Source organism: Zootoca vivipara, chromosome 7, assembly GCF_963506605.1.
Source record: "Zootoca vivipara chromosome 7, rZooViv1.1, whole genome shotgun sequence".
Lineage (NCBI taxonomy): Eukaryota > Metazoa > Chordata > Lepidosauria > Squamata > Lacertidae > Zootoca > Zootoca vivipara.
This window is the reverse complement of record NC_083282.1, coordinates 36,585,244-36,602,327: the sequence shown is the minus strand read 5'-3', so window position 1 is coordinate 36,602,327 and position 17,084 is coordinate 36,585,244. Positions and strand designations below refer to the sequence as shown.

Sequence of the window (17,084 nt, the reverse complement as noted above, 5' to 3'; positions counted from 1 at the left end):
AGATGACCTGCACATGCATAACAACAACTTCAATAGCGTGGAAATTATAAACTGTAACATAAAAAGGTTACATACCCAATCTTTTCTTGAATAGATGTAATATACATGAGAATGGAAAATACTCTGGATTAGTGCTCATGTGAATATATAGTCACTGTTACTAACAACATTTTTAGGAAAAAAAAATATAGCCAACCCCAGGTGTTACTAATAACAAGGAAACTGAGTTTAAAGATACAGTACAAAGTAATAACAAAGATACAGATAATCAAATAAAACAATTGAGGTCTCATTCAGAATTAAGTCCCCCAGGATGAATAGTTTTAAACATAAAGATAAAATGGGTTTCTTGCTGCCATAACTGTCGCTCATAATCTTTTCTGATACCAATTGTCCTCTGATTCACCCATAAAACTGTAAATAATAAATCCGTGTCTGAATGATTGTGAGAAACAAAATGTTCTACCAGAGGTGCCTCCATATTGGCGTTAAGTATGTGTGAGCGATGTTCCCCAATCCGAACCCCAACTGCTCAAGTCGTAGAGCCTATATACAGTGGTGCCTCGCTAGACGAATTTAATTCATTCCACAGGTCTTTTCTTATAACGAAAAATTCGTCTAGCGAATCCCATAGGAATGCATTGAATTTTTTTGATTATTTTTTTTTTGCCCATAGGAACACATTAATTGAATTTCAATGCATTCCTATGGGAAACCGCGATTCGCTAGATGAATTTTTCATAAAACGCATTCGTCTAGCGAGGCAACCTCCGCTAGAAAAAACCTTTCGTTAAGCAGAAATTTCGTTAAGCAGGGCATTCGTTAAGCGAGGCACCACTGTACAATAGATTACAAGGACATTGAATAAGGTAGACCACATCTCTGGTCTGACATGTACTAAATTGATGAATAACAAATCTCAAATTGGTTTTTTCATCATAAATTTCTTTAGTCTGCAAAGAAGATGGGCAAGATAAACATCTGCCACATTTATGGTGACCAGTTTTATGAATTAAAGGCCTCTTGTTTTATGAATTAGTCACTGACCTTATGTAGTGTCTCCTGCTAGGGCTACTTCCACATTAGGGGACAAATTTAATAATGTGCAACAACACCAACAGGGCAAGCATTTCAGCTTTCCAGACAGACAGACCACCTGCTGTCTTTCCACCCCCGTTGTACTTGCACCTTGGGGGGGTGCCCCTGGAGAAGTGGGGGGAAAGCTCTCTTGTGCAAGCTTGGACATCAAAGTCTACAACTTGAAGTTCCAACTGAGCTCTTTTATTGTTATACTTGCAATCCAGGTTACATCTGCAACCTTTCTCCAGAGTAGGTTATTTATCTGGCATTTGAATGTTTAAGTGGTTCAGATTCAAGGCTTTGTTTGTTTATAAGACATTGCCCTAGCTGTGCCACTGGAACAATTTTAAAAGTCACATACTTGTGATCATTTATGAGAAGAACCACACACCAGTCATGCAGATTGAACCTGAGGTCTTCTAAATACAACGGACATGCATTACTATTGAGCTATGACCCTGGAGTTTAGGGAACTGATTGTCACTAAGGACAGAAACTAAGGAGGCAATGCTGGCCAAATTCTTCACCATCTTCTTTTAATGAGCAGAGCCAACAAATTTTGAGTCCCCTCAGCGAGAGAATGCACATATCCGATACGGCTGGGGAGATAATGTAAGACCTGACCGATGGTCAAGGCTCAATGTCATGCCTTTTGGAGCCTGGAAAGTGAACTTCTGAAGTAGGGCAGTGAAGAAAAGAAAAAGCTCAATCCTCGCCAATTGCTCTCCAAGACAAGCTCGCTTTCCTAAAAGGGGGGGGGGAGAGACTATGTTAGTAGAGAGTTTGCATCTTCATAGCAATATCTGTAAATCATACTTCTCAAACCAATACATGAGCACACACAAAATGCAGCCATTCTTTGAAATTCACAGTTGTTCTCCAACCAACCAATGTGTCCAAAAATGCATATTAAGGGAAAGTGTCCATAAAATGCCTATATTAGAGAAAAGAACATACAAAAATTCAACATTTTAGGGGACTTGTTTACAAAATTGTGTATATTAGTCACAGTGAGATTTAAAAATGTGTCAATAGGAAAAATATGCACTAAAATAGGTTTTCTTTTGAACTGTGGATTGCCGCTGAAATGTGGGGAACTGAATTTAACATTGGGAAAATGAAGGAAAATAAAAATTATATACCGTTTGATTGTAGAAAACATCATAAATATGATTCTGTGAATAATTCCCCCAGACGCTGCTTACTTTCTGAGCTGCGTGATGAGAAGCAGGCTCTTTTTCTCACAGTGCAGTAAAGAAAACAACTGTGTGAGCATGGAGAAAGGAAACACTTTAACAATACAGCCTAACTCCCCGTGGGCTGCTCATGAAAGATATCAGGAAACACCAGACCATTTTGTGTTACACCACACACCCCAAAGGGCAGCCATTTTGTGGCTGGTGCCCCATAGCACTTTCTTAAATGCCAAATGTGCCCACTGGCCCAAGGAGGTTGGTGATCGCTGAAATACACAATATAGTTAGCAATATGCCAAGCTCTCAGTAACTAAGCTGCCATGATATAGCCCTTCAACTTTTGTTACCTGCAGAGAATGGCAGGAATGCTTCCCTTTTCCGGAACTGACCATTCTCCAGGAAATGGCCAGGATTAAACACATTGGGGGTTTCCCACTCATCCTTCTCAAACAGCACAGAGGTCAAATTGGCAAGCAATATGGTCCCCTGTCAAAGGAGAAGCAGAGAAGATTAAAAATGACAAGGCGCTTTCAAGTATTCTCTTTGAAATTAAAGCAGTACTAAACCTATATCTTCTGGCAGAGAAAGGATATGTTCTGAGTGCAATATTTACTTCTCATTATTAACTTATTCATCCAAAGATGTCCCACAAAAGCACAGTTCCAATATAGATTTTAAAAGACATTCCAAGTCTGCTGGACTACTAAAATTCAGGGTTAGCAACACCAGATAGTGGCTAATTTCGGACAGACTAGCTACCCATTCAAACTGAGACTGGTACAACTCTGTATTTAGACCAGAGGTTACCAACATGGTGCCCTCCAGATGTTTGGGGATACAGCTTTCATCATCCCTGCCTGTTGGTCATGCTGGCAGGAACTGATGGCAGTTGGAGTCCAACAACATCTGGATGGCACCATGTTGTTGGAATAATAATAATAATAATAATAATAATAATAATAATAATAATAATATATTACTTATAACCTGCCCATCTTGCTGGGTCTCCCTAGCCACTCTGGGCGCCTCCCAACAGAATATTAAAAACACGACAAAACATCAAACATTAAAAACTTGTGCACTGTATTGGAAGAGCAAAGGCAAACAAGAAGAGCTTTATGTTCTTAACATTTACTTTGGGCACATGAAACCCAGCCAGTGTAGTGTCCTTAGTTGCTATCCGGGGCACATTCAAAGGCACAATGCTGCTCATCCTTTGAACTTCATGAACAACCGCATTGGTATAGGGCATGCTGTCCTTGTCACCTATCGCTGGTTGGCGAGACTGGCCAATCACAGAATCTATTTCCACTTGGACTCTGGCTACAAAAGAAGAAGAAGTTTAGCTTCAATACAAGAAGAACAGACAAAAACTGAGAGCTCAAGATCTCTAGTTGGAATGGTCCATCTACTGCCTAAATAAAATTGTTTTGACTGCACCGTTTATTGCAGCGTGCCAGATGTAAAGTTCCCCCTCTCTCTTTCCCTTCTGCACTGTTCTATGGCCTCTCCCAACCTCCTTGGACCAATTTCAGGGTGTGTGAGAGAGAAGTACAGGGAGAGGAGAGGCAGGAAGCCTTTTTGTACAAGTGGAAGTCCATGTTCACAGCTTCTGCTGACAGGACTCCTTCGGCGAATCCTGCCCAAATAAAATAAATAAATAAAATAATAATAATAATAATAATAATAAATAACAACAACAATAGATTTATTTAAATGCTGCCCATCTGACTGGGTTGCCCTAGCCAATCTGGGCAGCTTCCAGCAAATTATAAAACCACAGCAAAACATCACACATCAAAAACAGTTAAAGTATATAAAGCAGCTACATATACAAAAACAGTTACATATTAATAATTATATATGCATATGATGTAACAGTTAAAAGAACACCAGCTCATACAATCAATTCAGATCAAATGCAAAACAGTTAGCAACTGAGTTAACAATCTCCATTTAGAAGTCGTGTTGAAAGAGGCACATTTTATGGTCAACTACTTGCTAAACGAAGTGTTGTGAAAGACACCTATGATATTAACTGGCTTCAGTTTGGCATAAATCACATTATTCTGATGCAGGAAGCAAAGCTTGAGGACATTTTCGTAAGGGATGCTATGGATCACATTTGAATTTCCTGCATTTAAACTTCAAATACGATCACACATTTAAAAATACGATCACACATTTAAGTATACAGTACAATGGTCAGTTTTAACTAAGCTGTTTGTGCCAGCAGATGCCAGCACAATGGGACTTCCTCCCCCCTCTCCTCCCACTCCCTCCAATCTCTAGTAGCTCAGTAACCCACCCACCCCAGAACACCACACAGTGGGAGGAGACAGGCAAGCAGAAATGCTTGCACTAATGAAATCATAATTTGAAGTTGAATTCCACCCTATGCATCTCCTTTCTCTATTTGCTTGAGTTGATTCAATAAATTAATCACTTTACATAATAACATATTAATACCACTAGACCTACTGCATTTTTTTATCACTCCAAGAAATATCTTGAGGCAGACCACAGAACATCATTCATACAACCTAGCTCCCATTCTAATTTCAAATCCCCAAAAGAACAAAAACATTTCTACATTTTGCTATGAAATTATCTTATTGTAGTTACTATTGAACCTATAGCTTAGACTAGAGGCAAGGATTCATGGAATCATAGAACTGTAGAGTTGGAAGGGACTCCAAGGGCCATGTATTCCAACCCCTGCAATACAGGAATCACAGCTAAAGAATCCTTGGTAGATGATCATCCAAAAGAGTCCACCACCTTCCAAGGTAGTCCGTTCCACTGTCTGAAAGCTCCTCCTAATATTTGAATCCATTAGTTCAGGTCTTACCCTCTGCAATAACAGAAAACAAACCTGCTCCATCTTCCACATGACAGCCCTTCAGAGATTAGAAGATGGCTATCATATGTCCTCTCATACCCAATTCCCTCGACCATTCCTCAGAAGGCTTGGTTCCAGACCCTTTATCTGTTTCACTCTCCTCTACACCCATTCCAGCATATCAATAGCCTTCTCAAATTGTGGTGCCCAGAACTGAAAACAGAAGTCCAGTTGGGGTATGACCAAGGCAGAACACAGTGGTTCTATTACTTCACTTGATCTTATACTGCTATTGATACAACCTAGAATTGCATTAGGGGTTCCCCCCCTTTTTTCTGCTACTGCATCACACTGTTGATTCATGTTAAGGCCCCCAGATCCTTTTCACATGTTCTGCTGTCAAGCCAGATATCTCCCATCCTATATCTGTGTATCTGCTATAGTAACATACCAACATGGCATTGGGAACTCATCCAAAAAAGGGAATGGTGGAATTCAGCTTTTTTCCCCCTGGGGGTACTGAACAGCAGCTTTTTAATGGATATGTTAAAAGTGTGGCACTTATCGTAACAACTTCATGGTGCATACTGGCACCTCCCCCCCCCCCCTAGAAACAAAGCACTGGTGCTATTCAATGTTAGTCATACTCATGGAAAACAAATTGAACTTAATAGCCTATAGGTTACATCCCTTAATTGCAGTAGACTTACTCCAACCAAAACTAATCAAAGACAAGCAAATGATAGCTCTACCTTGAATTTCCGGGGAAATGGCCATGTAAAGCAAGGCCCAGCGCAGGGTTGTGGAAGATGTTTCTGTTCCAGCAAAAAAGAGATCCAGTGTTGATTGTAGGAGGTTGTCTTTATGAAAACTGGAAGCAGCATCCTCCTTAAAACAAAGAAAATGCACCAAAGGGTTCACCTGTCATTAAAAACACCATCCCAGTTTCAGTCCTATATATCAAGTGATGGCAATGAGATTCATGAGCTCTATTCCTGACAAGTGTCCTGGATCTAGCACAGCCAAGTCAACAGTCCTGTGAATCTGGTGGATTTCAGGCACTGGAAAAGTGGTGATGGGTCACCCCTGGATATACATTATTTCATATTCATGTATGCACTTGTATACACACTTGCACCCTCACCTCTTTGGCTGCTTTCATACAGAGCCAATGGAAAATACAGGGTAAGTTCTGATCCTTTAGATTTTGCCTCTGCTTTCTATTACTGCTACTACACAAACTATACTTTTTGTTTCTTACCGTGGCCATATGATTTAGATAGGCATCTATGAAATCTTTGGGTGCAGATGGGTTCCGGTCTTCTTCATGTTTTTCAATGATTTCTCTCACAAAGGATTTCAGTTGTCCCCAGTTTTTAATAACAGTCTGATGGGGGCCTGGCAAGTGCTTCATGAGAGTGGGAAATGCATTGTACAGCTGAGGAAACAAACACTAGCATCAGATTTGTGCAGGGAAAGCCCTCTCTCATAACAGTTGCAGATCATGCCAGTATCAAAGGAGGTAGCAATCCATGCGATGGCTTCCAATGAAGATGGCTACCTGTTTGAAAAATGCATGCACCTTGCCCGATATCAGGAAAATGGTGCCAATGTAGTTTTTCTCATTTGATGATGCCTATCTGCATGGGGTGGCCTTTCACAGATTCTAATTGGTAAGCGGGGAGTGTGGAATTAAGCCGTGTATGTCATTTGGGATTGCATCACTGTGTTCATTGCAACACATGCTCTGGATCTTAAATCCAGTTTATAAACACACCCTGCCTTTGGAATTTTAATAGATAATGTGAGGGCAAGATGTCAAAGGGATATGGGATGGTGTGCGATGCCTGAATGACAAGACAAAGGGGAAAAAAGAAATCAGAACTTAAAGGAACAGGAGGGCTGAAAGCAAATCAATGAACAGTCAACAAGAATGTGGGAATGTGCCTGGGACCAGAAGACCTACCTGAGTCCAAATACATCCCTGAAGGTATATTATCTCATCAAGGAAAAGCAATAACTTCTGGAAATTAGTGTCATGGTAATCAAAGCGGTCCCCAAAAGTGACAGAACAAATGATATTTGAAGCAGCATTATTAATCTGAAACTGAGGGTCAAATGGTTGCCCTGGAGAGAGAGAAAGAGAGAGAAATGGAGAAGGAATAAGACTGCTTATGGCTTCCATGTAACAAAAACAGAAGGTGGGGGAAGTGGGTGAGTCTGGATGGAGTAGGGGGGCACAGCAGATGTTCATCAGATAGAGCAGTGTTTCTCAACCAGTGTGCCTCCAGATGTTTTGGGACTACAACTCCCATCATTCCCGACCACTGGTCTTGCTAGCTAGGGATGATGGGAGTTGTAGTCCCAAAACATCTGGAGGCACACTGGTTGAGAAACACTGAGATAGAGGATGTCTGGACGGCAGAGTGGATGAATTTTACAGCCTTAGTGGAACATGGTAAGGAAAACTGCACAGCTATAGGTATAAGCCGGGCACCCCCAAACTCGGCCCTCCAGCTGTTTTGGGACTACAAGTCCCACCATCCCTGACCACTGGTCCTGTTAGCTAGGGATAATGGGAGTTGTAGCCCCAAAACATCTGGAGGGACAAGTTTGGGGATGCCTGGTATAAGTTATCTAACACATTGTTCTGTGAGATTTTATATCTACTGTATGTTGTTCTGAGGTTATGTGTGCCAGACCCCTTGAATCCCTGGAGGCAGCAAGTGTTAAAACATAAGCCAGGCTAGCTGCCTCATGATCACCTGGGGGAAAGGCCCCTCTGTCAGACTGCAATGAGGGAATCTAGGGTAGACTTTGCAGGGATGTCACCTAGAAGTAAAAGAGCAAGCTGGAGAGTTTCAGAGCAACGGTATTTGATTTCTGTCTGAATCCAAGGCTGTGGCTATGGGAGAAATAAGACCCACAAAGACCCACAAAGGCTATGGGTTGAGTTTTACACTGACGTCCCTCTAACCATGGGGTTGTCCCAGCTTAAGCAGAGATGCCACAAAGCAGCACTTGAAAGCTTCATACCATGACTTATGTATTTTTTTTAACTTTTCATATGAAATAGGCTTTTTTGACTCTGGTTTGCACCTTTCTCAGCTTCAATAGCTTCGTTTAGGTATCGGCACTCTTCCTGTATTCGTTCTTCTAAAGTCCTTTTACCCAAACCAAAGTTTTTGAGCATTGATATGGCAAATCGTCTCTGTTGTTTCCAGGTGAGACCATTAGAGGCGATCAGTCCTAGATGGGAAGAAATAACAAGTACACGTCGCAAGTAAGAACATTTAACGTTTAATTATAACACTGACTATTTCATAGCATCATAGAATCATAGAGTTGGAAGAGACCACAAGGGCCATCCAGTCCAACCCCCTGCCAAGCAGGAAACACCATCAAAGCATTCTTGACATATGGCTGTCAAGCCTCTGCTTAAAGACCTCCAAAGAAGGAGACTCCACCACACTCCTTGGTAGCAAATTCCACTGCCGAACAGCTCTTACTGTCAGGAAGTTCTTCCTAATGCTTAGGTGGAATCTTCTTTCTTGTAGTTTGAATCCATTGCTCCGTGTCCGCTTCTCTGGAGCAGCAGAAAACAACCTTTCTCCCTCCTCTATATGACATCCTTTTATATATTTGAACATGGCTACCATATCACTCCTTAACCTTCTCTTCTCCAGGCTAAACATGCCCAGCTCCCTAAGCCGTTCCTCATAAGGCATCATTTCCAGGTCTTTGACCATTTTGGTTGCCCTCCTCTGGACACGTTCCAGCTTGTCAGTATCCTTCTTGAACTGTGGTGCCCAGAACTGGACACAGTACTCCAGGTGAGGTCTGACCAGAGCAGAATATGTACAGTGATACTATTACTTCCCTTGATCTAGATGCTATACTCCTATTGATGCAGCCCAGAATTGCATTGGCTTTTTTAGCTGCTGCATCACACTGTATTTTACATTTCTCCCTGTTAAAATTCATCTTATTTGCTTTGGCCCAATTGTCTAATCTGTTAAGGTCATTTTGAAGTGTGATCCTGTCCTCTGGGGTATTAGCCACCCCTCCCAATTTGGTGTCATCTGCAAACTTGATCAGGATGCCCTCAAGCCCATCATCCAAGTCATTGATAAAGATGTTGAATAAGACTGGGCCCAAGACAGAACCCTGTGGCACCCCACTAGTCACTTCTCTCCAGGATGAAGAGGAGCCATTGATGAGCACCGTTTGGGTTCGGTCAGTCAGCCAGTTACAAATCCACTGAATGGTAGCATTGTCTAGCCCACATTTTACCAGCTTCTTTACAAAAATATCATGGGGCACCTTGTCAAAGGCCTTGCTGAAATCAAGGTTTCCTTTCAGTTATTTTGCTTGCCTGTTTGTGTTGCTTTGGAAAGACTGTGAGGCAGGCTGGTTGTTTTTATTTGATTGCTGTTAGTTCTGCTGCTGCTGCTGTTTGATTATTATTTTCTGTGGGTTTGTTTGTTTTTGTTTTTTACTGTTTGGGTTGCATTTTTGAATACAGTTGGCCCACCACTTATGTGGGAGTTTGGTTCTGGGTGGGTGTGCAAAGGCAAATTCAATGAATCCCTAGAGCCCACGCCACCCCACAAACTGGGGGACTACCTACTGGGCTGTAGGAAGGAGCCCCAAGGGCTTCCTTGGGCCCCCTGAGACCTCCCCCAAGCCTGGTAAGCAAGGAAAGCCCACTGGGTGTGTAGATGGACGAAAAAATAATAAATGGTAAGCGGAAATGGCAAATTTACTTATTTATTCTACCCTACCCCACCCCACATAATGTTGCTGGCTCCCTGTACTAACTTTATTCTGTCTTTTGAAAGTTTTTGGGAGCTGATAGAAAGGCAGCATATATTTAGAAATACACAAAATGAAGTAAACGTATAGGTACACGTAAAGCAGTCAATATATTTTTTACAAATGTCCCTTCTGCACTGAAGCCCTTTAGGCCACTCTGGCATTGCTTATCTGGATTAATGGTACCGGTTTATATGGCCTTGATTATGATATTTCCGTTTTTCTCTCCATTTAATTTTGGCTTTTCAATTAGATAGGAACTTTCACCAGAAAAAGATGAGATTATGCTGTTATACCAAATGATGATACAGAAGCGCGTTTCTGAGCTAGAAATAAATAAATAAATTTAAACAACTGACCGTAATTTAAAGTCACTCACCCAATGACCTAGTGATTTCCTTGGAAAGAGGATCAACTGGACGATCTATGAAGTTTTCACCCTGATGGACCAGAGCTTCCTTCACCAGATGCAATCCATTCACGATCACGATCCATATTTTCCCAACCTGAATGCTGAAGACATTGCCATATTTTTCTGCCAGCTGGAAGGAGAGGAAGAATGCAAGAGAGGATAAAATATCTCTATATAGTCTATATCAATATTCTATCATGCCCCAGCTGTGGGCTTCTCAGAGACCTCTGGCTGGCTGCTCTAGGAAGCAGGATGCTAGACTAGGACATCTAAGCCTCATCTTCCAGTGACGTTCTTACGCTCCTTTCCACTTCAATGTCACCTGCTGTCTCATCATCTGATTCATCCCTTCATTCTTACCTTCCGTGCTGCCAAATGAGGGTTCTTTGCACCAAAATGTGGTATATTACCCAGCAAGGGAAGAGGCCTGGGCCCTGGGGGGAAATCCCTTGGGCGAATCCTTTTCTTGTAATCAGCAAGAAGCAGAAACGTTGCCAGAAACACCAGAATGACCTGCAGGGACAAGGCCTCCCAGAAGACAGAGAGTAGCTGGAGCAGCATCGTGGAACCTTTCAAGCCTTCCTTTGTCAGATTGCTTTCTGCTGGGAGAACAGAAATCTGATGCCAGGAGAGCAGTCACACCTCTCCTCTGGGCTAGGGATCATCTGGGAAACCAGAGCATGCATTCCATATATTGTTGTACATCACACCCATAAAGAGATAGAAGCGAGATAGCCTAATGAGTAACTCTTCCTGAATCAGAACATTTCCTTCTTGTTTTCACTTTTATTAAAAAAGAATATATTCTGTTACTTTTTCCACAGGCAATAAACTAAACTTAAAATACCATAAGCAACAACAATAGCAGGAGTGGTACCTCGGGTTAAGAACTTAAGTTGTTCTGGAGGTCCGTTCCTAACCTGAAACTGGTCTTAACCTGAGGTACCACTTTAGCTAATGGGGCCTCCCGCTACAGCTGCCGCACGATTTCTGTTCTCATCCTGAAGCAAAGTTCTTAACCCGAAGTACTATTTCTGAGTTAGTGGAGTCTGTAACCTGAGGCTTCTGTAACCCGAGGTACCACTGCATTCTGTCATTTCTTGGGAAAAAGCATAATAGCACCTTAAAGTTGGAACCACTACTTAAAACAAGTTTATGATACATATTAAAGTATCTAACCAATACAGTTTCTCTAGGAGTTTTTGTGGGTCTGGGTTGGTTCATAGAATCTTAGAGTTGTAAGGGACCGAAGGGTCATCTAGTGCAACCGATCAACCGTCTCTTCTCATACAGGAGAAGAGTGGATGCCAGGTGTTACAAAAAAAAAAAGATTCTGAGGGTCTGGGGAGGGTGTCTTGATTGACCATCTCATCTCACATAGGATAGGTGTTACAAAAAAAAAAGATAAAGGACTCATCTTGCCTCTGGCTGCTCTTACCTAACGGGTTAAATTTCACTTGTTTTGAAGAGTAAAGATTAGTATCTTAGTCGGCAATTGTATAAGAATTATCTGCAAGTGCAAATCGATACTAGTGCTTTGATATTTCAGATCAGAACAGGTTCAGCAACTCTGTCCTCTTACTAAGGAGTCAGAGGAATCATCTTGCTTGCCTTCTGTTCATTACTGCATAGATTAGAAACGGTCTTAGGCTGGATTATCATTTGAGAAAGATTGTAACCAGCAGGACCGTATGAGGACTGCCTAGTAGCCTGCTTCATTTTCTAGAGTGGTAATAGTCCATTGTATAGGAAAAAGAAGCATATTGGGTCCTAATCAGGTAGGCGACAGCGATATCTTGTACAGATTTTGCCTTGGCCACAAACAGATGAAATCAGGGATGGGGAACCAGTGACTCTCCAGATGTTTTTGGACTCCAGCTCTAAGTAGTGCCAGCCAGAACATCCCATAATCAGGGATGGGGAGAGAGGGGTTGCTGTTTACTGTCCCTTGCAGTAAGCAGCAGCAACTTGACTCTTGCGAGGTCAGGGTAGTGCTACCACATCATGCCAAGCCATTAGCTTTCAGCCTTCGTTCCTCGTGTCAAATAGAAGAATCTTAATACTCATCACCATCAGCTGGAGAGGGGGGTGGAATTCCAACTACAGCTGTACCTCGGAAGTCAAACGGAATCCGTTCTGGAAGTCTGTTCAACTTCCGAAACGTTTGGAAAACAAGGTGCAGGAGCACCAGAAACTATAGCGGAAGCCGCACCAGATGCTCAGCTTCCAAAAAAGTTTGAAAACCAGAACACTCAGTATTCGATCATTCGGAAGCTGGAACATTTGAGTCTTAAGGCATTCGGGAACACTGTCCAACCATCTCATCCTCTGTTGTCCCCTTCTCCTAGTGCCCTCAATCTTTCCCAGCATCAGGGTCTTTTCCAGGGAGTCTTCTCTTCTTATGAGGTGGCCAAAGTATTGGAGCCTCAGCTTCAGGATCTGTCCTTCCAGTGAGCACCCAGAGCTGATTTCCTTAAGAATGGATAGGTTTGATCTTCTTGCAGTCCATGGGACTCTCAAGAGTCTCCTCCAGCACCATAATTCAAAAGCATCAATTCTTTGGCGATCAGGTACAACTGTACTGAACTGCAATAATTGCTTAATTGCTGTGCTTAACTGCTACTGCCTCTGCGTGCCTGGGGGACCTGCCAATACTTTTGTATGCAATGCAGGTGGAAGGTGGAGCACCAGTGTCTGCAAGCTGAGGCAGCCTGGACTGCTGCTGGGGGAGGTCATTGTATGTCAGCTCTGGCCTCTGGGAATGTCAGCAATACAGGCCGAAGCAGCCTTCAATATATTTTTTAATTGCAACTCCCATCATCCTTGGCCATCACGCAAGATGCACGACTCAACTACGTTTTTCTAAATCATGGCAACAACTAATTTGGAAAGTAATATAACCTATGGGAAATTCAGGAACCACAATCCAGCTTAAAGCCCATTGGTCTTACTATATTTATAAGCACATTTAAACTCTGTGTTGGGATCGAGGCCAACAATTCAGAACAACAGAAACTGGTTACGTGCCAAGGGAGGTGCATGTTCATTCATGCAGCTGTTGATTCCAGTTAGCTCTTTACCACTTCATTGCAGAACATGCCTTGCAAAATATTCTCATTTTATAAGCATATGCAGTACATTCCATTAGAATTTTATCTGGAGTTGTGGCCACACTCATTCCTGCAAACAAACCACAACCTCACCATGGTCATGGCTGGTGCTAGCTTACAGCCAGGGCCCCCAAGAGCTCTCAGGACCCCACTGTTTTGGACTCAACCTGCAGCAACAGCACCACCACCTACTGCCTGCCCTCTTCCTGAACAGGATGGACTGGAGCTGCACAGGAAGACGTGTGCTATAGCAGTTGCGCACTTGGGTGCTATGGCACCCTGTGCAAGGCCAAAATCTGGCACCCCCTCCAGCGCTTGTCCAATGGGCTCTGGCAGGGCCCTAGAGCCCCCCCCCACCTCCTTCCCAAAGCTGGGAAAGCACTAACTAGGTTTTGGGAAGGAGGCAGGAGGACTCGAGGACCCTGTCAGAGCTTTGTGCCTCCTTCCCAAAGCCCAGCTCTTGCCTCCCAAACTCATGGAGCCAGAAGGCGAGCCTGTGGGGGCCTGTTGAAGGACTGCACCCCGTTAAAGGGCTGGTGCCCACCCTGCAGGGCAATCTTGGGGCACCCAAGGGGCAAACTGATTGGAAGGTTTTATCTCGCCCAACAGAGCAGGTGCTTGCTGATTCTCTGGCGCATGCACATGGGCCTCAAGCTTTTCCTGCATGTGTTCCTCCACCACCACTTCCTTCAGGCGCCGGCTTCTCCTCCTGCATGTTCACATGCACCTTCCACTCCTCCTGCTGCACCTCGTCTTCTGGCATCTCTGGAAGCACTGATTCCTCTTGCCAATGCAGGCTCACCTCTTGCATTTCCCCCTGCACTGCTCTTCACGTCCATCTTGCAGCTCGCACTCCTCTGAGGCACTTCCCTCCTGCACCCGCTCTTCCACAGTAGGCTCCCGGGGAGTGGAGAAATCAGTCAGAAGCAGCTCCTCGGCTCCAGCCAGCTCATCCTTATCCAAGGCATTGTCTTCCCCCTTGCCTTCAGCTACTGTCTGCATCTCTTTGCAGTCTCAGCCCCTCAGCTGCTCATCCACACTCGATCACTTTGGCCACCCCTTCCATCTGGGTGCCTTGCAGCTGGGCTCCTCAATCACTTTCAGCCCCCTGTAGCATCTCATCTGGCAGGACCCTCACCTTGTGTGGAGTCACACTTTTCTCTCCAAGAAGGCTTCTCACCACATCCCAGGAAGAATACATGGTTTTGATTGGCTTAGGTAGGCTGATTGACATGGAGGGCTACCATTGTCCTGCCCACTCTAGCTTGCTATAATCTTTAGCTTGTTTTCCCCTGCTCCGTGATATCTTACTGAGAAACATGGTGAGGGACTGGATAAAATAACCCACTGCCATGTTGGAATATTCTAGGGGAAAAAACTTGTTAATTGGTTTGAACAAGTTGCTAGGCAATAGAAAATTTCCCCAGCAACAGGTTCCTTAACAGTCAACTTTTCAATGATCTATATTTAAATTTTCCAGAAGCTGTAATGATATTTGAGGATAATCAATCATATATAAATATGACTGAATCAGAAAAATGTAGACCTAAAACAAAACACTTAAAAATATGCTATGCACATGTGAAAGATTGCATTTTTAAAGGGTGGATCAAGCTCAGGTATTGATCCACAGAGTTTATGATTGCAGACATTTTTACAAATCCTTTGACTGCTGTAAAATTTAAAATGCTGACAATGCAATTGTGTCTTACTGAGTAAAATTATATATAATTAGTTTTTTTTACCAGGTGCTCAAGGCAGCATTTCAAGTTAGGAGGGCTGTTGAAATATTCCAAAAGAAACTTGTAAATGGCCTGGAACAAGTTGATAGGCAACGGGAAATTTCCCCAGCAACAGGTGTCCTTCTCAGAGCATGTAATCAACTAAGTCTGGGTCAGTGATAAGCGAGTATGTGAATAAGTCAGCATTAGGTCACTAGCCAGATGGCTAAAAAGAGAGGAAAGATTGTGTTTCTTCATTCGTTTTTTTGCTTTATTAATGACCAGTGTAAAGTTTTGTAAATAATAAAGACTCAGAAACAGAACCAAATGGTGTTTATTCTTGTAATGGGCATTTCACTAAGAGATAGCTGGAATGCTGCTGCTGCTGTAAAGAAGTAAAAGATGCAGGAAAACTTTTCTGTAAAAAGAACTTTCTGCTGCAGAAAGAAAAGAAAACCCAAGAGTAGATGCTCACACACCAACAAGTCATTTATATGGGAAAGAGAAACTGGAGACAGGGGAGGGACCTGCAGGCAGTGGTTGTTTGGACAGCCTCTGAAATAGACAGAAATGTCTAGGCAGCCTCTGAAATAGACAGAAATGTTCTGTCAGTAGAAGTGAACTAATAAAGACTGTGGGTGGCAGGAAAAAGACTGAAGGTTTTGGGAGCTCAAAAATCTTGTGATTCCTTGCTTGCATCCTATTTCTACCTAAGGCTCCCTGAAAATTCTCCTCCTTCCTGAATGACAAGCCAGTAGTTCATCTTATGTTGTCTGTATTCCTTTTAACTTGACAGAACCAATAGCGGCTGACTCTGGCAATTTTACTTTAAAACACTATTCATTAATTAGAATGAAGCAGAGCTACAAGTGAACCGTTTCAGCTGTTAGGAATTGCTATGCTTTTAACATAAGATGTTTTTGCGGTATAATATGGAAACGATACTTTTAACTATTCAATGGAAATGAGAAATGCTGACTCAGTTTTCATGCTGTTATCCCCTATGTTTATTAAATCATGACAATGATAGTACTTTCAAAAAATAATAAAACGTATGTACAATTCATTGGTTGCAGTCCAATTTGGAGTTGCATTTTTAAAGCCCATTGATTTCATTATATTTACAAAGCACATTTAAACTGTGTTAGGATAGAACTAGCTATATACAAGGGAAAGTGCATGTACATTGATTCAGATGCGTTGATGCAGTTAACATACTAAACTCTTTGCCAGTTCATTATGCAGCCTTTAGAAATATTCTGATTTTATAAATATACGCAAAACATTCCATTAGACTTTTATATTGAATTGTACCCATTCCTACCAGCAAACCAGTAGGCCTACCTTTCCCCCCCACCGAGATACAACCTCGACTTGTCTGTTCAGGTTTGAAATTGGCACCTAATTGTTCTCTCTGACCTTCATCCTGCTTTGCATCTGTTGGAACAGAATAATGCCCTTGCAAAGATAGCATATATGGGGAAATCTGTGCTTCTTGAAAGGTTATGAGGGTAACCTGAAGACGTCCTCCAGCAAATTGGCTGTGACCTGCAGTAAGTACTTTACATCTTAATTAACCTCATATGTACATTGGAAGCAAGTTAACAATTGGTGGACAGGCAGCACCTGCTAAGAATACAATACAGGAAAACAGCATGGGGAAATCAGGCACTTCCTCTTCCCAGGGACCTCTGAGAAAGACTGGACTGTGAACTTCAAACCACAATTGTGTAATGTATGCCAACTTCATCAAGTCTGACTCATAGATATTTTCTTTGCAAAAGGTGAATGCAGGGACACCAGGACAAACAACCAAACCAAAAATGAAGGTTGAAACTTCTATTTGCTAACCAAGTGTCACAGCAAGGATGAAGAATAGCCTTGGAAATGGGGAATAGAAGTTGGGAT

General features: G+C 42.5%; 1 protein-coding gene across 3 annotated transcripts; it reads right to left on the bottom strand.

The window, feature by feature from the left end:
• Positions 1–589: 589 nt before the first annotated feature.
• On the bottom strand, positions 590–10,993 carry LOC118088455 (cytochrome P450 2J4). 3 transcript variants are annotated; one of them, XR_004693009.2, is made up of 10 exons: positions 10,706–10,993; positions 10,313–10,475; positions 8,218–8,367; positions 7,085–7,245; positions 6,380–6,556; positions 5,871–6,006; positions 3,412–3,599; positions 2,624–2,762; positions 2,223–2,344; positions 1,733–1,825 (listed from the first exon to the last, which is right to left on the bottom strand). XR_004693009.2 is itself a non-coding variant. In XM_035122132.2 (9 exons), the coding sequence occupies exons 1-9, from the start codon at positions 10,904–10,906 to the stop codon at positions 1,650–1,652; spliced, it is 1,491 nt and encodes a 496-aa protein (XP_034978023.1). In that variant the 5' UTR covers positions 10,907–10,993; the 3' UTR covers positions 590–1,649. The 3 variants fall into 3 exon arrangements, 2 of the variants coding, with proteins under 2 accessions (XP_034978023.1, XP_034978024.1); XM_035122132.2 differs by lacking the exon at positions 2,223–2,344 and having other exon boundaries at positions 590–1,825; XM_035122133.2 differs by having other exon boundaries at positions 1,683–2,344.
• Positions 10,994–17,084: the final 6,091 nt, after the last annotated feature.

Bases quoted from the DNA above. Each gene is read 5' to 3' on its own strand.
- LOC118088455 (XM_035122132.2), bottom strand. From the start codon at position 10,906: ATGCTGCTCCAGCTACTCTCTGTCTTCTGGGAGGCCTTGTCCCTGCAG. The intron at 10,476-10,705 runs GTAAGAATGAAG...CTCTCCTTCCAG, and splicing joins CTCATTTGGCAGCACGGAAG to CTGGCAGAAAAATATGGCAA. The intron at 3,600-5,870 runs GTAGAGCTATCA...CTTCTTTTGTAG, and splicing joins CATTTCCCCGGAAATTCAAG to CCAGAGTCCAAGTGGAAATA.